A 23,194-nucleotide genomic window follows, 5' to 3' on the forward strand; every position below is an offset into this window, starting at 1 on the left:
AATATCCAAGAACTTGGTAGAGAGCAGGGAAAAGTATGAATCAGTACAGGAGGAACATTTTATTGAAAAATTTGTTGATATCCAAACAATCAGTGCAGAAACTGAAACAACTGACAATACAAATTCTAAACATGCAGGAGAATCCTCCGCTGCTTGGTATGTATTTAATGTTGTATGTTGTTTAGCCCTCAGCCACCTTGCTCTCCCTTGTTACTGGATGCAAGTTATTTGTGTACCAAGTATACTATCGCCTTTCAATGATTCAAAAACAGAAAGTACTGAAACAAACCGAAAAGGATACACACTCTATTTAGATGTGTATTTATTGTGGTCTACAATGTATTTTTAAAACGTTCTGGTTATTTTTGACATGTTCCCTTTGCTGCAGATGTCACTATGAACTGATTACTACTAATGTTACAACTTTAGTAGTTTGGGTTCATGGCTTGCACCAGATCATAAATGATAAATTCTTGTATTAATATTCACAAGTGTCTGGTGCCAGACATCTCGTTGTCTGAATAGGAAAGAGGAAGGTCAGCACCCGCTCCCTACCACCAGTTAGGAGACAGAATGAGGGGCTTACAGGGTATGACATAATGTCTATTTTGGCACAGAATGTTTCGGATGCATTCAGATGTAAGAGGAACTGAAGAAGAAACAATTTATGAGGAAATGGGCCTCACTAATGCAAAGGCTTTGGCATGCTTACTAGTGGCTCCCAGGCTATTTACAAAAAATACACTGTTCATTCTGCCAAAACTCATTTGCACTTTTCTCCACACCCAGCAGTGCCTTCCTGTCAACTCAATGTTAAGCTGCATCATTAGCCACTCTTTGCTAAGGAAAATTTTATCTGCAAGGTACAGATGATATAAAAGGGGAGGGGATCACATTCCTGCAGGTATAACAAAGACATCAAGAATCCAAGTCTCTTTTGGGATTCTGGCAGTTCCCTGGCGTACTGCCATAGATATGCCAGTTCCCGCACATTCTCACACAAGTACTCTATAGGTCACTTTTCCTCTTACAGGAATCACCTTTAAGGATCACATATTACAACACAAGTCTTCATGGACTGGCAACAGTCTCATTTGGTTATCTTCTACTTCTCTTCACACAAGATATACCAATACTGCCTGACTACAGAAGCAAGATCAAGGTGACAGAGGTTTTGATACAAGCAGAGGCAAGGGAACACCAGACTCCCCCATCACAACAATTCTTGCAAACAACCCTGGTGTTACCATATATAATAAAAGGAATGCTCATGTACACGTTACTTTCAGTGCAGTTCTGGGTATACACAGGTGAACTGTAACACCAATCAAAATTATGTGATTCAACACAACATAAATTATCACCATGTTTTGAGCTCTATGGTTATTAGACTTTGTTGTGATGCACAAAACCAGGGAAATAAACCTTCAACCCACATAGACAAATTGATCTATGTGGATTCAAAAAAGAGTGTCTAGATGTAAAGTTATTGAGGAAAGAACTGTATATATGTGAACTGCATCAAGATGAACAGAAATTTCTCACAAACACAGAACGTTATGGGCTATACACTACCATTATGCGCCAAAGTGGAGTAGATTAATTTAATAATTTAATAAAATTCTGGGATTCTTGTATGAAGAACACCAAACAGACAATCTTGATATCAGGCTTATTCTTCTGCCTCCAAAGAATGTGAATTCTCTGTGAAGCCTCCATGAGTACAAGTTCTAGATTACATCCCTTTGTCAGATGTATGAAACCTCTGTTCTCCTGGCATAATCTGACCCACAGTAATTCTAAATTAGCCTGTAAATACTCAAAGGGATGCCTATCTACTAAACCCTTTACCCTGTTGTTATATTGGAAGACATGTGGAAATACCCAATTGGTATCATCTAGCCTATGAAGGGTCCACGAGGGTCTATCACTGTTCTTTAAAATAATACTATTTATTAGTATTATCAAAATGTGGAAACTTGATTTAGACCACTGATTTAAAACTGGCATTAACTGGGATTTTTTTTAAAAAAGAATCATTATATCCTGCTCCAGTAGGCAGCACAGCTATATAGTCAAAACATGTTTCATTCTAGGAGCAGTGATTTGGAGGATGTATTGATCACTCACTTAAAATTGTCAGAATAAAGAATTAACTTTACCCAGTGGCTTAAAGCATGTTTTCAATTCATATTGCCCCCCTTTTCATGGAACACTATGGTTAACCACGTCATCTATATAATTTCAAATGTTTTCTCATCAGACCAAGCCATTAAGTATTTATTACATATACATACTGGTTGATGAATTTAACACACTTTTTTCTGATATAAAACCACATAAATAGAATCCATAAATTTAGTACAAAACCTATGAAGCTTTATTCTTCTTAGGTAAATTCTTGACACAATGGGAGGCACAGTCCTCAAAAAAGCTATTAACAACATGTAAGAACTGGTCCCCTCTCTTGGATGAACATCCTTGATGTGTTGATGGGTTTGTGTGTGTGTGGGAAACAAAAAACAATGCTGTTAGGGAGCTAGATTCCATTAGTAGTCTGGACTCCTAGTAGGGTCACCCATGGAAGAATGATCGAAGTTACATTCCTCCTCTTCTAGATTAACAATCACATCAGCAGAAGAGAATGGACAGTTCAAATGATGATGGAGGGCGTCAAGTGGAGGTTGATACTAGCAGAAGATCTTTCAAAAACACAAGTGACACTTTTGTTAGCATTCCACAGAAGAAGGAAATTATAAACTACTTCTGAATACTTCCTACTTTGAAAACAGAATGATTTCCCATAGGCAAAGGGGTCAGACAAAGATGTACATTTATTTCCCTATCTATTCAAACTATATGCAGAACATATATGGTGATCTTTACTAGATGAAGAAACACAAAACAGCTGGAAGATACATCAATAGTTTAAGATACAGTACATTGATTGACTGACTGCATTTATAAATGCCGTTTTTCTCCTGACTGTAGGCCTCAATTTGACATCATATTACTGTGAAAAAGCAGCAATGACTTGAAATAACTCCTGATGAGGATGAAAGAAGGAAAATATAAAAGGAGGACTGAAGCTGAACATGAAGAACTTGAAAATCATATTTATAGAAGAACTACATAAACTTAAGGTGAATAATGAAGAAACTGAAATTATTAAAGATTTTGCATACCTCAATTCAAGCTGCAGCCAAGAATCAAAGGTAGACTAAGATTTGGGAGGATAGCTATGAAAGAATTAGAGAAGACCATAAAGTGTTAAGTATGTGTCAATGGAGACCAAGGCCAAGATTATCTCAGCAAATGTAGTGCTAGTTGCTATGTACAGAAGTGAAAGCTGGATGGTGAAGAAAGATGACAGGAAAGAAAAATAAATTCTTTTGAATTATTGTGCTGGAGAAAAGCTTTGTGGATATAATGGGACTGCCAAGAAGACAAGAAGGTGGATCCTGGATCTAATCAAGCCTGAACTCTCTTTAGAAACAAAAATGATGAAACTAAAGCTTTGGTGCTTTGGCACATCATGAGAAGACAAGACTCACTGGAAAAAACAATAATACTGGGAAAAGTTGAAGGGAGAAGGGAAAGAGAAACACCGAATGTAAAATGAATTGTCAAAATAAAGAAAGCCATGGCCTTGAGTTTGCAAGAGCTGAGTGGGGCTGGTAATGGCAGGATATTTTGGATGCCTCTCATGCATAGGGTTTTCAGTAACCTGATGGCCCTTGGTAGCTGTCTTAAACTGTAACACTGGGTGCCTTTTGGCCACATCAGAGAGGAGGCTTCAGAAATATGCCTTAGAGGTAGTATAATTTGATATTTCTTTAGAAGTATGCTTCTGATGGACAGTCTCCAACCATCCATATGTTTTACTGCCTCTCCTGATGTGTACAAAAGACAACCTCAGTTTCATCAATGGCAGGAACCAAAAGACAACCCATGTGACCTTGTCAATCCCAAAAAGTCCTAGGGAAACTGGGAGAGGAAAATATGAAGAACTCCATGAATCGCTGACTCAATCACTGGCTGCAGAGCCCCCAGAGAAAGCACTGGGTTTAAAATCTTGGGAAAGTATCCAAAGCAAAACAGTAACATTAATGACTTATTTTGCATTATATTCTGCTTCTACGCCTAAGCATTAGTGCACCTCAGCACAAAAGTCAAAACGTTTAAAAAAAGCAAAAGCAAAAACAAATGCAAGCAAACAAAAAAGAAAAGCCAGGATGTTGGTACAGCTGATATCCAAAGTGAACTAAACAGAAGAGACACTAAGGCATGAAGTTGGAGACTGACCACCAGAAACATACCCATAAAGAAACGTAATCAAATTACACTCCCACCACACACAAAGTATGTAGATCACCATAAAGTATGTCGATCACCATACCATGTGTGGTACTGAATTGTACATGAGGAGATCCCACACTGGAGCAAATGGAGGTAAAGCAAAATACAAATACACTGTTACCTGGTGACAGTATTTTAAAAATTGGAGAGTAAGCAGGTTTGTCCCACTTTGACTTGGCCTGACCCAGGCTTTTCCTCCATCATGTTGGAACAAGAAATAGTTCTTTTATCTCAGATGCAAGGAAAGTTGAATAAACGTTCAATCTGAATAGGCTCACAGTTTCCATATTAGGAATTTCAAAGGTGTTAAAATCAGGTTTCAGCATTGGCAGTTTCTATATAGGAAAATGGATGGTCGGATGAAATGTACCATTATTTGTTGTATCTTTCATTCTTTTTGTAAAAGATATATAGCAGACCATGCTTTTCCCAGTTATTTATTTATTTATTTATTTATTTATTTATTTATTTATTTATTTATTTATTTATTTATTTATTTATTTATTTATTTATTTATTTATTTATTGAAGGGGGGGAATGTTTATTTTACTTTTGTACAAGTATGCACAATATAAAGAAACAGAATGCATATGCAAAATTAACAACAATCTAGATTTTTCCTACCTTGATTCTGTTTCTCATGTTGCTTTTGAAACACAGGGTGGATTTTTGCAGTGTTCACCCATACGCAGATATTAATAAAAATACCTAAATGAACATATGTTGGACAACAGTTTGGGAAAAAGATGCACTTGGAGAAAAACAGGATGTGCTCCAAAGATTGTACAACATGATCTCATGAGTCTTTAGGCAACAGGTGAGACTCCCAGAAGCACACACATTACATAACCGCCCAACAGAGTATATTAAGAGTCCCAAAACATACATGTGTATATCAAGCCACTTTCTAATTTAATGTACGTGCAAGAAACATACGCAATTTTGCACAATTGTACCTCATACACAGCATCTTAAAAAGCAGAGATATCACCTTGCCAAAAAAAAAGTATGAATAGTCAAAGCTATGGTTTTCCCTGTCGTGATGTATGGAAGTGAGAGCTGGACCATAAAGAAAGCAGACCGCCGAAGAATTGATGCCTTTGAATTGTGGTGCTGGAGGAGACTCTTGAGAGTCCCCTGGACTGCAAGGAGAACAAACCTATCCATTCTAAAGGAAATCAACCCTGAGTGCTCACTGGAAGGACAGATCTTGAAGCTGAGGCTCCAGTACTTCGGCCATCTCACGAGAAGAGAAGACACCTTGGAAAAGACCTTGATGTTAGAAAAGTGTGACAGCAAGAGGAGAAGGGGCCGACAGAGGACAGGATGGTTGGACAGTGTCTGTGAAGCAACCAACATGAAATTGACACAACTACGAGAGGCAGTGGAAGATAGGAGGCCCTGGTGTGCTCTGGTCCATGGGGTCACGAAGAGTCGGACACAACTAAACGACGATGGTTTTTCCAGTAACGATGTATGAAAGTGAGAGCTGGACCATAAAGAAGGCTGACTGCCGAAGAATTGATGCTTTTGTATTGTGGTGCTGGAGGAGATTCTTGAGAGTCCCCTGGACTGCAAGGAGAACAAACCTCCTGTTCAAGGAAAACAAACAATTCTGAAGGAAATCAACCCTGAGTGCTCACTGGAAGGACAGATCCTGAAGCTGAGGCTCCAATACTTTGGCCATCTCATGAGAAGAGAAAACTCCCTGGAAAAGATCCTGGTGTTGGGAAAGTGTGGAGGCAATAAGAGAAGGAGATGACAGAGGACAAGATGGATGGACAGTGTCATCGAAGCTACCAACATGAATTTGACCAAACTCTGGGAGGCAGTGGAAGACTGGAGGGCCTAGCATGCTCTGCTTCATGGGTCACAAAGAGTCGGACACGAGTTAACGACTAAACAACAACAACAACCCCATACACAGAATTGTCCAGATAATAATAGATAATAATATCTGTTAAACCTAAGAGGATTGAACCCTATACATGGGTTGAATGGGTCACTGTTTGAAAGCTGTAAGTACTGGAGTGTGTATAATACAAGTTGCACTTGGTTGCACACCTATCATTTTTCCATTACTACTTTTCTTCCAATTCAGTAAATGCTCAGACATTTCCTGTCTGAAACCAATTAGCATCCTTTGCAGTACTTAGCAGGCCAGTGGGTGTTTATAAATAAAACTGGCCTTCAGCTCAGAAAAGGAACACAATAGTTTTAATCATATGTGTTTATTATGTTTGCAATACACAAGGCACACAACCAGATTAGAGTTTAAAATGTCATTCCTCTCATTGAAAGACAAATTACAAAAATAATGCAATTAAAATAATGCCTCTTTCTCCCTTGCAAATGAGAATCCCTTTTTTGTCTCCTCTTTTTCCAAAGACAATCCAAATATCGCCAGCTCTAAAAACTGAAGAGGCAAACAGTGTTGCATATATTTCAAAAGGTGGCTAGGGTACTTGCCATGATGGTGGTCTGACTGCTGCCAGAAAGCTGAATTCAGAAGCAGCTTTCTGGTGGGTTTTTATAAGAAACATGCCATCAGATAAGATATGTCTAGTATACACCATGATAATAAAACAAAATGTCCAAATGCAAAAGTATGCACATGATGCAGATGTTATTTGGGAAAGCCAGTTTACCTTTGGGTCTCTGCTAAAGATAAAGATTACAGCCACATACAGTGGGGTCTTGACTTAAGAACGGCTCGAGTTGAGAACATTTTGACTTAAGAACCACTCTCATAGGAAAATATTGACTTGACTTACATACTTAGATTTGAGTTAAGAACTGCAAAAAAAACCACGTGGGAGGCAGGGAAAGTGCAAAATTTGTTGTTGGCCAGTGAAAAGCGTTTAGAGAGTGGATTGGGAGACAGTCTTCGGACTGCCTGGTACTGTACTGCCTGGACTGTATTTTCCCTGCCTTCCCTGAACCTTTCTTGACCTAAGAAAAAAAGAAACAAAATATCCCCCTCTAGTGGTCGAACGCAGAATAGCAGCTTCCCATTAGTTTCTATGGACGGAAAAGAGCAGATACGGATCAAATGGTTTTCAATGCATTCCTATGGGAAATGCAGATTTGACCTGAGAACTTTTTGACTTGAGAACCGCCTTCCAATACGGATTAAGTTCTCAAGTCAAGACCCCACTGTACTCATCCACTGGAGAGAAGAAAGGAAAAAAATCTCAATTCAAATTGGTGGAATTACGTCTGTAGATATACCAAACTCTCCAGAGTCTAGACCAGTGGTTCTCAACCTGGGCGATATCGCCCAATTTTGTTTTTCAGGGGGGTGATGGAACGAAAGGGGGCAATGTGGGGGTGAAGGAACAGAAGGGGGCGATGGAGCCATCGCCACTGAGGATGCCCCCATGAGCAATTAAGGAAGTTGTCACTGACCCCCTCCTCGCACCGCCAGATCCAGACCAGCTGGTGCTGGCAGCAGATGTGGTGCCACTGCCGTCACGGCAAGGGGAGCAAAGATAACTTCCTCAATTGCTCAAGGGGGCGTTTCTTTCAAAAAGGTTAAGAACCACTGGTCTAGACCATGACCAAAATTCTCATTTTTTAAGAAAAACAACATACCATGAATTGCTTTTGTAATTTCATGCTTAAAGGCTCTACTGAGCAAGAGTCACATTTTTGTTTAATCTTCACCCATGAACTTAAACCAATATTTACTTCTTCACTTTTACCTTCTTCCACCTACATCTCTACTGCCTAATGGAAGCCAACGTGGCTTTTCCAATAAAATCTGCAGTATACTTGCCAAGATCACAGTCACAGGGTCAGCTGTAATACTGTACTTTGGGGGTAGCCAAACGTATATACCCATACCAGGATGACAGTGACCAAAAAACACATTGAAATTAGTGAAATTTCCAAAAAAAACACATTGAAATTAATACACAGCTGCTGCTCATGTGTATTAATATGAGAAACAGCCAATTTTCCAATTCCATTTCATGAGACAGCTTTTCAACATGACTATCTGCAGAGACTTCATGTTTGTGTGAATGAGATATAAGCAAGTAATTCTATATTTCTGTAACAAGTGGACTTTTGTTTACTGATACAGCTGGGTTTCAGGAGTTCTCTCAGAGTGAACTCCATAAAAAGCACCATAACAGCTTAAAAACACTGGTATTATCTGATTGGGGGGGGGGGGGACCACCAGGGAAAGCCAGGATCTCCATCAAGGACTAGATAAGAATGCTGCCTGAAACCCTAGAGAGCCACTACAAATCAGGACTGACAACAGTGTGGCAGATGAACAAAATGGTTTGACTCAGTATAAGGCAACTTCCTATGTTCTCTTAGCCAACTAGCTTTAAAAAGCAAGTGGGTGGGCTGTACCCAGCTTGTAATATCCACATATAGCAATCAGTGTTGCAGGCATATAAAACTATGACCCACATTATCTCTCTTGTAATGTACTTTTAGTTGCATTTTGAAACTTACCAAGGAAATAGATGAGGCTCAAAGGGCACAAACACATCAAACTGCAGATATCATGACTTGCTTTAGGAAGGGCGTGGGGATTCCAGTAACCATCGAAAACCAATTCCTTAAGTGTGCCAGCAGGGTCTATAGGAGAACTGCACTTCTTCATGTATAAAGGAAGAAATCCACAATACTGCAACCCTTCTACTAGCACAATATGTAGTTCCTATGGAGTACAAGACTCTGAATTTCTAGTTGCATGTACAACAATATGACTAAAAAATAAAAAACTACTGTATCTACTCTTTAATTCAAGGAGTGTTGATGAGAAGACTAAAAAAAGAAAACAAAACAAAATCTGAGAAGCGTATTACCTTCTTAGAAAGAACGTATTTGTCTTCAGTACTTTTACCTCAAAACATTTGGTTCACAGCATTACAAGCCACATAATGTAATATAAAACCAAAAGCTTCAAATTAAAAAACCCACAACAGAATTCCAAACAATAAAATTCATAGCTGTTTTTTTTTTGTCCCAAAGCCAAGGACTGAGTACAGTAGCAGAGGGAATCAGAATATAAAATGTAGGTGCTATGGTGGGGGACCAACTCCTCCTGTGTAGCTGAGCTTCCCACTATTGTAAAAGCATCGCCTATGCTGAATATCAAGGTAGGTGTGGCTACTCTGCACAGAGCATCAGAGATGTAGAACTGCTGCAGTCAGGTGAGCAGCACAAAAGACAACAATATCATGGAATTTTGGTAATGTAGGTCACACCATGTAGACCCAACAGAGATTGATCCACTACTTTCAGGTGACTGCACGGTGTTGTATGTCTAAAGAATATAGGTGTGAGTGTCCATGCATGCATGTGTACACGAAGGCAAGTAATAACTGATTTAAATATTAAAAGGAATTATTTGCAATGAGTTTATCCTATAGCATTACAGTATATCAATCTTGTGTTCAGAATGGTATCTGACAAGCCCAATGTGAAACAAGACGTTTTTGTATAATAATTCAAGTGTCCAGACTCTAGTTGTCAGCATAGTGCACCTGAAAGGAACAGGTCTGACCTAATAGATGTGAAATGCTGTTCCTTGCAAAGTGAACAAAACACAAGGTAGCATTTCAGATTAAAGCTGCCACTCTAATTTAGTGTTAGAAACAGTAAAATATGCCTAAACACTACAAAATAAATCCATTAGTATCCATTTTAAATCAATCTTTCAAATCCAAGATATAAACAAAGAGGTCATTCAGTCAAAAAGACTTTTTATAGCTCTCAACAAAACAAAGAACTATGTGGGGAAATTACTTGTCCTCTAAACAGGTACACTGAGAAGCCAAGATATCTGCCAAGCTTTTCTCCCACCCCATGTGTGTGGACGTGTGTGCACACTCACACATGCACGCGCTCGGTTGTTCTTCCTTTGTTTGCCTTAAAGATGGAGTAGCCACCCATTCCCCCAATGTATACCCTACCCCACAAAAGATTTCATTAAAATGCATTGGAGACAAAGCACAGCTGCACTCTTTGCATCTGAAGCCAGCAACAATAAACCCCAGGGCTTATTAAAGACCTAGGGGGTACCCCCACTGCAAGGCATTTCATTGCATCAATAATAAATCAGGGTGCAGTATGAAGCCACTGGAAATGCAGCTGCATGGCACACACCAAGAAGGATACAAAACACTGATTTTTTTCAGAGCATTTTACTTCCCTGTTCTCCATCCCACATCTTTTTTGGGGGGGATGTTAACAATCTCCCACTATTTATTTAGAGGCAGAGAAAGAAAACATCATTTATACTGGCTTCTAAATCAGTGCTTTCACTTCTATAGAAGAACAAACTCCTCTTTTTTTTCCCCTGCGCCAGTCAAGCACATGACGCACCCAAATATGCAGCAAACAAAACTATGCAGCAGACAACTCGGATATGCCAGTGTTTCCTGCTTTAAAGAGTGGGGACCGAACAAAACAAAATGAAAATAAAGATAAAGAATCCTCCTGCTTAAAAGTCAGACTGACATAGTCAGATCAGCTCCTTCTGAAAGGGCAAGGTCTGTCCAAAGCATTTTAAAAAAGTAATCAAACATCCTGGACTGGAAAACGGGAGGGGACACCACTAATGCTATACAGATCTTTTTTAAAAAAAACAAAACAAAACAAAAAAAAAACAGAATGTCACTCAGCCCTAATTACGCCCTGTGGACACAGACAACAGCTTGGAAAGGAGAGAATTCTATGGAATATGAAGATACTGCAGACTCATTGCTTTGCACAAGTACAAAGGTTTTCAAAAATTTAACTCCAGCAGCAGGAGACAATGAAGATTCTCCTACCCAAAGATTTCATATAGTACAGAAGCACAAGCCTGGCATCCCTATTTGTATTCCCTTCCATTCTGTAAGCTAACCAGCTATGTAATACTGAGAACACAAAGTACAGGGGACACACACACACACACACACACACACACACACACACACACACACACACACACACACACACACACACACACACACACACACACACACACACACACACACACACACACACACACACACACACACACACACACACACACACACTTCTGAACCAAGTCAGTATTAGTTCCCTCAGAATCAGAGCAACAAGGCTGGTAGCTAGTACGGTGGACGAAGTTGCCAAACAACAACAACAAAACAAGCTTAGAGAGCATGCATTAAATAGAACAAGGAGGTCAGCGGGTGCATCACTCACTGTTATCCTGGGGATGTTCTTCTTGCCCTGGTAACCAGACATCATGTGTGGCAGTCGGTTGTTGCAGGGGGAGAGCTGGCTCCTATTATCCGATCTAGGAGCAGCACCAGCTTAAAGACGCTCACGCTCAGGTGGAACAAATGGTGCTTCCTTTCCTGTCCTCTTCTTCCCTTCTGTCTTACTCCCTCCCTCTTGTTTCACACAATAGTAAATCCTCTCCCTCCCTTCCCCCCCTTTTTTTACCAATGACAGCTGGGACTCTGTAAGACAAGAATGGCTGATGAGGTGACTCCTCCCTTCTCCTTCTTCCCAGTCTCGCTTTCTGTGTATTGATTTCTCTTTGCTACATTTGCCTCACCCACTCAGGGCTGCCGTTACTGCAGAAAGGCATGGCAGCCGCTAGAGGGTAGCAGTGGAAAGACTCGGCCCTCACATTTGCAAAGGGTAGGGGCAAAGTCTCCCAGAGATGCTCTTGGCTTGAGTTTTTGCAGTAACTAAACCAGAAGTGAACCCAGATAATATAAGGCAAGAGGAAAAAGTCAGACCAAACTTTTAAGAAACTACAGAAACATGGAGAGAGAGTTTCAAGAATTATATCTTCCTAACCACCATGGGAAGTGTCTACACAAATCCCATCTCATTATGTAACAATGGATTTCTAGCTTGCTTCCTGCATAGTACAAATGGTTTTAAAGAAACCATATAGAAAGAGCAACCAAGAACCTTAGAAAAGACAACACCATAAAAAGTTCTCATATTTATCAGATCTCAACAGATTTTTCTGCATGTTTTTACCTGCTAATGTTGTGAAAATACTAGATGGTTCCTTTTTTAAGGAGAAAGGAGGGGTAAATCTATTTTAAGTAAATAATAAATAGCTTTGTTTCTTTCTGTAGAAACATTTGAGTCATGTTTAAGAACAAAATTATATCTAGGGATAAACATAAATACATAGAAAAAGCTGGAAAGAATAAAAATCCAAATGCTTCTCTCTCATCCTTCCAATATATAAACCTCTTTGTTCTAAAGAGTTTTACAGTGTGGTTAGTGAATCTAAGATCACTGATGTGGTTTGTGGATCATATTGTGCTTGATACCTGATGTCCAATAATCTCCTCCATTTGTGAAACACATGTACTGTATGCACAAAATATCTATGATGCAAAGTTGAGGGCAGTGTTATAGAACACTGTGATTTCAGCCACTCAGTAAGCAGTGGGACGATAGTAATCTAGGCACATACTAAGCATCCAGGGTGTGAGGTTTAGATTTAAGAGAACAAGCTAAGTTAGACCGCAGATGTTCAGATTCTAAAGTCCTCTTTATGATCCACTACCTACTTCCAATTAATATCAAACTTTGCAGAAAGCCTATCAATATACCCATCATTCAAGTCTGTATTCCAACCACAGATACTTAAGAAAAAGAATACTTTTATGCAAATGTCCTAGAGGAAGCTGATAAAAACAATTATCATCATGATCATTTTAGAATTGCAAAGCTGGAAGGGATCCTACAGATCAGCGGTCCCCAAACTTTTTGGGACCGTGGACCGGTTGGGGGATGCGGGCTCCATGCGAGGGGGGCGGGGGCACCCTCACGCTTGCGAGTGGGCGTGCCACACTTGCAGAGGGGTGTGTCACGGGCAAGTATGGCACGCCCCTTCGCAAGTGCAAAACACCCACTATGCGTGGGGGGGGGCTCGGAGATCTGTCTCTACAGCCCAGTTCCTGGAAGCCTACAGACCAGCACCAGGCCGCGGACCATGGGTTGGGGACCCCTGCTATAGATCATCAAGTCCAGCCTCTGTCAAGAAAGCACAGTAGAGAATCGAACTCCCAGCCTCTGGCTCTGCAGCTGGATACCTAAACCACTGAGCTATTCACCAGTTACATACAAAAACAGTATATCTTGACAATCATAGGTAACTGGAACATAAAACATAAATGTGAGAAACAAAACAAAACATCATAGGAAGTGTCAGCATAAGAATTAAAAATGAAGGAATAGAATTGACCACAAAGTTTTCTAAAGCCAGCAATCTGTTTACTGCAACTACATGATTCAAGCAATTGAAAACAGGACTCTAAACATGAAAATGAAGGAAAACTATAACCACAAAATCAGTAGAATAAAATTTGAAAGGGCAGTTATGAAAGAATTGTAAAAGATTCTCAAATCTCAGATGTATTACTAGGGATCAAAGCCAAGATCATCCCAGCTACGGCGTTTGCAAACACTATGCACAGATGCAAAAGCAGGACAATGAAGAAAAAATAATAATCCATCTGAAATGTGGAGTCAGAGGATTGCTTTACAGATACCATGGAACACTAGAAAGACAAACGGTTGGATCCTGGATGAAGTCAAGCCTGAATTCTCTCTAGAGGCAAAAATGATGAAACTGAGGCTATTATGATTTTGGCACATCATGAGAAGACAAAACTCGATGGAAAAGACAATAATGCACAGAAACATTGAAAGCACCAAAAGTGGAAGACAAAATGTGAGCTGTATAGAAGGAGCCACAGCTATGAATCTGTAAGACTTGAGCAAGGCCATTAATAACAGAATCTTACCGAGGTCATTAATAACCATGGCTGCCACAAGTCAGAAGTGACTTGACAACACACAATATCAACTCTTTATGTCTAAATCAACATAAAAACAATGCAGAGAGGTAGATTACATACAAATACAGATTATTCACTTCAGAAAAATTGGGAGAAGCCAACTATCCTTATTTTTAGCACAAGTCCATCTAAGCTGTCTCTGCAGTAAACTCATAGTAGGTATTGAAATCACTAGTAAAGCTACCAGATAAGTTTGATTTGTGTAATGTAAGCATATTCTTCTTGCTCTGTGACTGTTTTCATAAGTATGCTACGAACTATTTTCACTTCCACAACTTTCAGTTCCCATCAACTTGTGCCACCCTTTGGATCTATGCAAAGAAAACAGTGCAGACCCAAACATGAGCGTTCATTTTATGCATATTATCCTATCCTTCAGTGATGTATCTCTCTAGACTGTCACTTTCACTACACCATTGAATTCATTCTTTTAAATGCAGCTTACTTGCCATGCATGGAGTAGCTAATACTGGTTTGAAGATTAAAAGTGAGCCGAGGTCAGCCAACAATATTCTCAGCCGCAGCGAGCATCAGCAGCAAGACAGGGGTGCCAGCCTTTTCGATGTGACCGGCCTGTTCTGCTCGGCGGGAAGCAGAGGCGCTCTGGCCTGCCCCTTGTCGGCACAGAGCTCACACATGCACACTTGCGCACTAGTGCCGGTCACAGGGAGATGCAAGGGCGGGCCGGAGGCGCTGCAATTGTGCTGCAGCCGTACAATGGTGACAATGAATAGCACCTTTTATTTGGTGTGCGGAAGAGGGGGTAGTCTTATACGGCAAGTATATAACAAACTCTGTATTTTGAGTGGAAATGTTGGGGGGTCATCTTATACGCCGAGTACTTATACGCCGGCAAATACAATTTATTAAAGAAAAGAGAAACCCTAGCTTTTCCAGTTTTCAGATTCTCCACTGGAAAAAAAATCTGTACTTAATTATTCCTTTCTGCTCAACAGCATTGAGAACAGACTACAAGATTTTGCTGGTCAAAAGGCATGAGCAAAAGAATGAAAGTTCTACTGGACATAACCTTCCCCTGGTTTTGGTGGTTCCTGTTGTTTTGTATGCCATCAGGTCAATTCTGATTTATGGCAACCATTTTCAGAGTTTTCTAGGAAAGAGTACTCAGAAATGGTTTACTACTCGCTTCTTCTTCAGGCAACCTAAGACTGTGCAGCTTGCCCAAGGCCACACAGGCTGATTCTTCTCCCAAGAACCCATGCTTGTCTACCAAACAGAATTGTGTCTGGTTGTGTGGGGCAACTAAGAATATGTGTGCATTTACTGTTTTCAGGCCACTGATATGCTACATCAGTCCAATATAGGTATCTGCTTCTAAATCAGTCTAGACTTCCTACATGTGTCTTCCAAGGTGTGATCAAGAGTGGTGGAAAAATGTGGGGGATAATGGTTTCCATGTGAAAACAAGCACACTCGTTCCCCAATATGGATTCTTTTTGCACACAGGCCAATGTAATGTGTGGTCAAATGAGCATGCAAGCTTTGTGAATGGCTTTCACTCTCTTAAGGCAGGTTGATTGATTTTGGAGAGCTGCAGAATAGAATTAGAAAATCAGCAGTGGACACAGGCTGTGTGTAGAAGTCAGCACTGTTCCACTGAGCCACAAAGAATCAATGACTCTTATTATGCTCAAAAAGGCTGCATCTTCACCTGGAATGCTTTGTCTAGTTCTGGAACACTCCTGTTTAAGAAGCACAATGACAAGCTGGAACATGTCCAGAGGAGAGTCATCAGGAGGTAAAAGGTCTGGAAACCCAGTCCTATGGGTAATGGATGAGAGAGATGGGTAGGTTTAGACAGAAGAAGACTGAGAGGTGTTCAAATATCTGAAGGATTGTCATGGAAGATTGGGCAAGCTTGTTATCTGTAGCCCCAGAGGCTAGGACCCAAAGGATTTCACTTATATATTAGGAAGAACTTACTGACACTAAGATTTGTTTGACAATGAAATGGTCTGCCACAGAGAGTGATGGGGCTCTCTTTCACTGGAGGCTTTTAAACAGAGATTAAAAGACCACCTTATCAGGAATTTCATACTTCACCAGGGAGTTGGAATTGATGGGCCTTGGGATCCCTTCTAACTCTACAGTTGATTTCATGATTCTGTGAAATCTGAAGGCTGAAAAATGTGTGTTCCAACGCAGAGCAAGCTTTACATAACACTTTTCCAGTATATTTTCAAGCTTCAAAGTATACCAGTCAAGTAAAATTATCTAAATCAATGCAATTTGCCCTCATTTACCCCAGATTAAGAGGTGGAGGTAACATTCTACATTGCAGAATTTTAGGACAACCTGACTACAGCGATGCCTCGCTAGACGATGATAATCCGTTCCACTGAAATCGCTATTTAGTGAAATCATTGTCTAGCGAAAAGCATTTCCCCATTGGAATGCATTGAAACCTGTTTAATGCGTTCCAATGGGGAAGAATTGTCATTGTCTAGCGAAGATTGGCCATAGGAAAGCCGCTATGCGAACCGCCGATCAGCTGTTTAAATCGCTGTCTTGCGAAGCTTAGGACCCGAAATCACTTGTTTTGTGAGCTGTCAAAATCGTTGTCAAGCGAAAATCGGTTTGTGAAGCAGGGACCAAACATTGTCCAGCGAAATTCCCCCATAGGAATCACTGTTTTGCAAATCACTATAGCGATTGCAAAAAGTCAATGTCTAGCAAAAAAACCTGTCATAATAAAACTACAGTGGTGCCTCACTTAGCAACGTTAATCCATTCCAGGAAAAACGTCGCCAAGTGATTTAATCGCTAAGTGATTTTAAAAAGCCCATAGGAATGTATTAAAACGCATTTAATACATTCCTATGGGCTTAGAAACTAACCTTAAGTGAAATTCCTCCATAGCAGCGGCCATTTTGGGTGCTCCTAATGAGGCAAAGCAGCAGCCGCCATTTTGGAACCGCCAATCAGCTGTGCGAAAATGGGGGCTTTGCAATGATCATGGGGAAGCGATCATCGCAAAGCCCCCATCTTTGGCCAGCTGATCAGCGGGGCTTTGCGATGATCGCTTCCCCGCTATCATCTCAAAGCCCCGCCGATGAGCTGTGCTTCATCACTCTCTCTCTCTCTCTCTCCACCCCTCGCAGCTCCAGCCTTGGCAGGGAGACTGACAGCCTCGGCAGGGAGACTGAGGCACCGCCGCGTCACCCTGGCCGAGAAAGACCCACTGCGCCTGCAGCAACCTTAAGCCCGGGCTTAAGGTTGCTGCAGACGCAGAGGGTTTTTCTTGGCCAGGGTGGCGGCGGCAGTGCCTCAGTCTCCCTGCCGAGGCTGGAGCTGCGAGGGGTGGAGAGAGAGAGACGAAGCACAGCTGATCGGCGGGGCTTTGGGACGATCGTGGGGAAGCGCTTCCCCGCGATCATCCCAAAAATGGGGGCTTTGCGATGATCGCTTCCCCGCGATCATCGCAAAGTGAATTTCCCCCATAGGGGCCATCGCAAAGTGATCGCTCTTGCGATGGCAAAAAGTCCATCACAAAGCGATTTTGTTGTAAAACTGAGCGATCGCTATGTGAGGCACCACTGTATCTGAAGAAACCAAGATTTAGGTGGTGACATGTTTTAAGCAGCAAAAATTCATGGCAAAAACAGTAAGAAAAGCTGGATTTGAATTCACTTTCAAAGCTGACCCTAAGGAGATGCAGGAATCTAGGAACATGTAGAAAAAATGGTCAGATATTGTAAAACACCTGCTACTCTTGTTCTTCTCAGGAGACATTCTCTCAGCTTTTTACATTACTATTTCCTACTGATAACAAGAATCACAGTCCTGCCCTTATTTAGCAGTACACAGTCAATCTACCTTCTGCAAATTTTCCTATGAGGATGCCAAATGTACTTGTGGTGAGCAACCAAACTAAACAGTCAGCTTCCTGAGATATAACAATAGCTGGACTTCTGCCCCTGCTGAAAACCCAGGAATCCAAAGATCTGAAACAGCATTTTGTAAATTTTCATCAAAAAAAAAGTTTTGTAAAGGTAAAAATTCCCCTTGACAAGTTGTCCAGTCGTGTCCGACTCTAGGGGGTGGTGCTCATTCCCATTTCCAATCCATAGACCCAGCATTTGTCTGTAGATAGTTTTTCTGTGGTCGCATGGCTGGCGCAACTATACACGGAATGGAGCTGTACCTATTTATTTACTTGCATTTTTACATGCTTTTGAACTGCTAGGTTGGCAGGAGTTGAGACAAGCAACAGGAGCTCATTCGAACTGCTGATCTTTCAACCTTGCAGCCCGAAGACTTTTTGCTGTTTAACCCGCAGCGCCACCATGTTGCCAAAATGAAGAAATGTTAGAACCAGTCAGGAAAGGACATGGGCAAGGTATTTAACAACTATAACAATCATACAGCTGAGTATAGTACAGTAACTATAATTTTGCTGAATGACTTTATATTTCAGGAAATTACATAGATGAGATTCCTGCACTAATAACTACTAGAAGATACTGAAATGGCTGCACATGTTAAAAAGAGAAAAATAAATCAGTTTGGAGAGTAAGTCCACTTTTGCTATTAGACATTACAATCAAATAAAATCATTCATGTTTAGAGAAAGCATCTCTACAGATACTAAGTATTAGGGTCAACCAACAGAATATGTCCATTGCCATGAGGCCTTGTTTTGAGAATTAGCTTTACTTGGCATCTATAGAAAAGAGAATGCTGGATTAGATAGACCCAACTTTAAACACTTGTAGAAAGAACCAATTTTACCATGCAATCCTTCACAATTTCATCTTCCATTTTTTTCTCCATTAAAATATTATATAAACCTTTAATCAATTTTTCCACTGAATCCAGCAATCCCTTATCCAAAGGTATTTTGTCTTTCTGAAACCCTGTAGCTTTATCTCTTACATATCTTGATTTCAACAAGTTTGTCCACCACCAATCTAATACCTTGTTCTGCCAGTTCATCTTTATTCTTTAGACTAAAATCACTATCTAATATCTCGGCATATCTCCCGTTTGTCGCTTGAGATGTTCTTGCCGGTCAGAGAATGCTTCTAATGGAGCTATCCATAATGGTATCTTTCTATAATGCTTTAACTGTGCCTTAACTGTTTTCCAGACCAATAACAGAGCTCTCCTGATCAAATGTAAATTAAATGTTTTGCATTCCTTGTCATCTTCGTACCATAGGTAGGCATGCCAGCCTAGCCTTAAATCATGTCCCTCAAATTTTAAAAGTCTCTCATTTTGTAGAATAACCCGTTCTCTCACCCAGGACAGAGCTGCTGCTCTGTAATAATTCAATCAGTCTGGTAGACCAAACCCTCCTCTTTGTTTATTGTCCTGAAGAGCCTTAAGTTTTATTCTTGGTTTCTTCCCATCCCAAACAAACTTGATCATTATCTTATTCAGTTCTTTAAAAAACATTGTTTTAATAATATTGGAATTGTCTGAAAGAGGAAAACTATCTTTGGTAATATATTCATTTTTATTGTGGCTACTCTACCCATTAGGGATAATTGGAGTTTAGACCATTTCTGCAAATCTACTTTGATTTTCTATCATTACTTCCATATAATTGTCCTTCATTAATGTACTTTTTTTTGTCATATTAATTCCTAAGTACCTAACCTTACACGTCTCTTGACATCCGGAGTGTTTTTGTAATTCTTCTTTTTCTTCTTTTGTCATATTTTTCGTCAGAAATATAGGTCATAACACAGAACTAAGCACCTGGTCACAAATTTTGGAATAAAATATTAAAATGACTAAGCACCTGGTCACAAATTTTGGAATAAAATATTAAAATGACTAAATATACAGTATAAAAGAAATATATACAAAATATTTTACAGATGGTATGTAACACCAGAGAAATTAACAAAAATGTATAAAACTGTTTCTAATAAGTGCTGGAAATGTCTATCATATGTGGTGAATGTGCAATAGGGTCAAGGACTTTTGGAAAATGATTTATGAAATGATATAGAAAATTTTAGGGGTTAAAATTCCTTTGACACCAGAAATCTTCTTAATGAATATATTACTAGCTACACTTGAAAAAAGCAAGACCTACTTGACCTTACATCTGATAACCGCAGCTATGTATATGCCAGTAAGTGGAAGATTACAAAGGTGCCGGTAAAGAAGGAATTTATTGAGAAGATTTTGGAACTAGCAGAAATGGACATTTTGAAAGATACACGAAATGATAGACCGGATAATAATAAATGGGAACTTCTTTATACCTGGATGAACTCTACACCAACTTAAGTGGAATAGATTAAATTAATATGATGTTAGAGAGTATAAAACAAGATTAAATGCATGGAACATATTGTAATAAATCACTGGTTGCAAAGGACAGAAAAATAGAAAAAATAAAATAAAAATATTTATATAAAAAATAAACACTTGTTTAAAGAAAATGTAGAATAACACCCACGTACACAGCAAGAGCCACACCAACATAAAAAGCTGCTCTGTGGCACCTGTAGTACTCAAATGTTTTTCTCCGCAGTACAATTTTGTCTAATGGCTTGGAAAATCCATCATCTAGATCAGGGGTCTCCAAACTACAGCCCACAGGCCACATCCAGCCCGCTTTTCCTTTTTATCTGGCCTGGCGTATGTGCAGGCAGACATGTGTGCGGGTAGGCATACACGTGTCTTCCTTTGGCCTTAAAAATGTGGAGCATATATGATGTGGTCCTCCCACAGAAAAGTCTGGAGACTCCTGATCTAGGTGCTTCCATGCTAGACAACTGAACTGTACTATTACCTTCTGACTGCTTTTCATAATAAAACATATCTTGGTTTTTTCAGTAAGTTGGCAGTAAGGGCCATCTGAAGCCATATTCTTTTCAGATTGTGCTTTCCTATATTAGTTTATTAGAGCTGAACAAGAGTGCAGCTGTGATACTCTGCTACCAGAGCAAATCAACATTCTACAAGGCAATTCTAAATGTAAAATTAACATTCATTTTACAATTTAATTATTTTGTCATCGTATGTATCATATTAGTCATCAATGTTTTTCACAATACATATTGACAGTACAGCCCAACTGTCATCAGCAGAGTGTGATTCAGTAGAGACTGAAAAAGAAGGGGAAGATGGTTTCAGTTGTTCTTTGAAATACAAGCCTGTTTCAGCTTGTACCTGGGATGAAGAGGGGAAGGGACTGTCCTTTAAAGTTTTGCCATCTGTATTTTATCTATGTGAGAAGGAATTTCCAAGGTCAAAATTCGGTCCTAGGACTAAGCTAATTAGCAGAACTGGTGTCAGCCAAAGAGAAGGGAGGGGGAGAGAGTAAGGTTACTTTGGAAAAGTTACTGTCTTAGGGTGACTTGAGCGCTTATTGGTGAATTACCTTGAAATGTCTAGAAAGTGGAACTATGGGTATAAAACAGGAAAGAGAGTTTGCTTAGTCTCTCACAGAGGAACACTATACTCACCTACTGCTTTGTTACCTCATCTGTACTCTGCACATGTTTTGGAAACATGCTGAAGTTCTGCTTGAATGTGCATACTAGCTTAGGATGACTAGCTATTTTTCTTTTCTGTGGGAACTTTACTGAAATTGTCTCAGTTCAATATATTTGGAAAGTTTATTTGCTCCATAACGTTTTTGACTTCTTTTGGAATTTTTGAAACTATCTTTCAAAACTGTTTGGAACTTTATTCCTTTGACTTCTTTTTACAATAAAGATTAAAAACTTTCAATAAAATAATAAAAATGTACAGCAAGTTAGTTATTTTAACTAAAAGAGGGCTGTTGGTTCTAAAGAAGGGACTTTTCTTAACAACCTACATTTACATTCTATGAGTATTTTGGTATTCCTACCTGTCAGGGTTGGCATGCAGGTTAAATTCTTAACCTTGGGAGTTTTTGGTAATTCTCTGGAGCATTGAGGAGTCAGAGGGATTCGGTGTATTGACAGGAGGAAGGAGGCAGGAAATTTTTTCCCAGTCATTAGCACATCTGGCCCACCTGAAATCTATCCACACCAGGAAAGGCATGGTAGTGTGGTTCAATGGTTAATGTGGGCCTCTCTGACACAGCTATAATCTTGACAGTGTGTCATTTACTTCAATATTCAAATATTCAGAACATTCAAATAATTCAGGGTCTTGTCCAAAACCCTGATTGGCACTAGTATGACAACACTATATTTCCAGAACTGTTCTCCATCTATGTAACAAAACTTTTAAGCAAGACTGATAAATGCTTTCTGAGATTGGGTCTGAGCCAACAGGACATGACACGGCAACACCCTTATCCTCTGTTCTTCACTTTAAATATTACACAATGCATAAAGAGCTACAAAGGAAGACAAAATTAATTTACGCAAAGGAAAGTTCGTTAAATGGGAAATCCTCTTCCAGCCGTACTGTAATTAAGACCATTTATTTATGAAAGAAGAGATAACATTGCAGCTCCTGATCATTCAGCTTCCAAAAAATTTGGTATTAACATTTAAGAATTTATTTATTTAATAATTAGATTTCTATCCCACCCATCTAGTGACAAAGCACTACTCTGCGCACCTATCAACAATGGAAAACACCACTCAAAAGTATATAAATACTAAAAAACAACTCAAAAAATCCAGAGACAATGGCAAGCCAAATTCATTAATTCACAAGAGTGGCAAAGGGAGTGTGTAGGCATTCTTCAGTCTCGAGAGACTATGGTAATGTGCTTTGAATAGAGGTCCTGGTATAGTGTCTAGTGTGGCTGAGAAGGCCTATTTGAGAGTGACAATCCCTTCCACACAGAAGACAAATACAATCTGTCCCCTGTCCAGCTCCCTGATTTTGCTGCTTTCGGGACTGGCTCTTTGCCTTGGCCTGCTGGACAAGGGTCTCTTCAAATTGGGAGAGGCCATGATGCAACGCCTGCCTCCAGGCTGAACGCTCAGATGTCAGGCTTTCCGATCGGTTGAGGTCTATTCCTAAGGCCTTCAGATCCCGCTTGCAGATATCCTTGTATCGCAGCTGTGGTCTCCCTC

The 23,194-nt window shown here is 39.9% G+C and overlaps 1 protein-coding gene across 2 annotated transcripts in view; it reads right to left on the bottom strand.

Moving 5' to 3' along the window:
* DPYSL3 (dihydropyrimidinase like 3) overlaps positions 1–23,194 on the bottom strand; it is a 76,101-nt gene that overhangs the window by 35,218 nt on the left and 17,689 nt on the right. The window contains exon 1 of one of the 2 annotated variants that reach the window (XM_020806626.3): positions 11,557–11,942. The exons of the other annotated variant lie outside the window; for it this stretch is intronic. Coding sequence (XP_020662285.1) covers positions 11,557–11,601 — 45 coding nt within the window. The 5' untranslated portion in view covers positions 11,602–11,942. Of the gene's footprint in view, positions 1–11,556; positions 11,943–23,194 lie in introns of those variants that run through there. 2 annotated transcript variants of the gene reach the window in all.

This window comes from Pogona vitticeps, chromosome 2 (genome assembly GCF_051106095.1).
Source record: "Pogona vitticeps strain Pit_001003342236 chromosome 2, PviZW2.1, whole genome shotgun sequence".
NCBI classification, from domain to species: domain Eukaryota; kingdom Metazoa; phylum Chordata; class Lepidosauria; order Squamata; family Agamidae; genus Pogona; species Pogona vitticeps.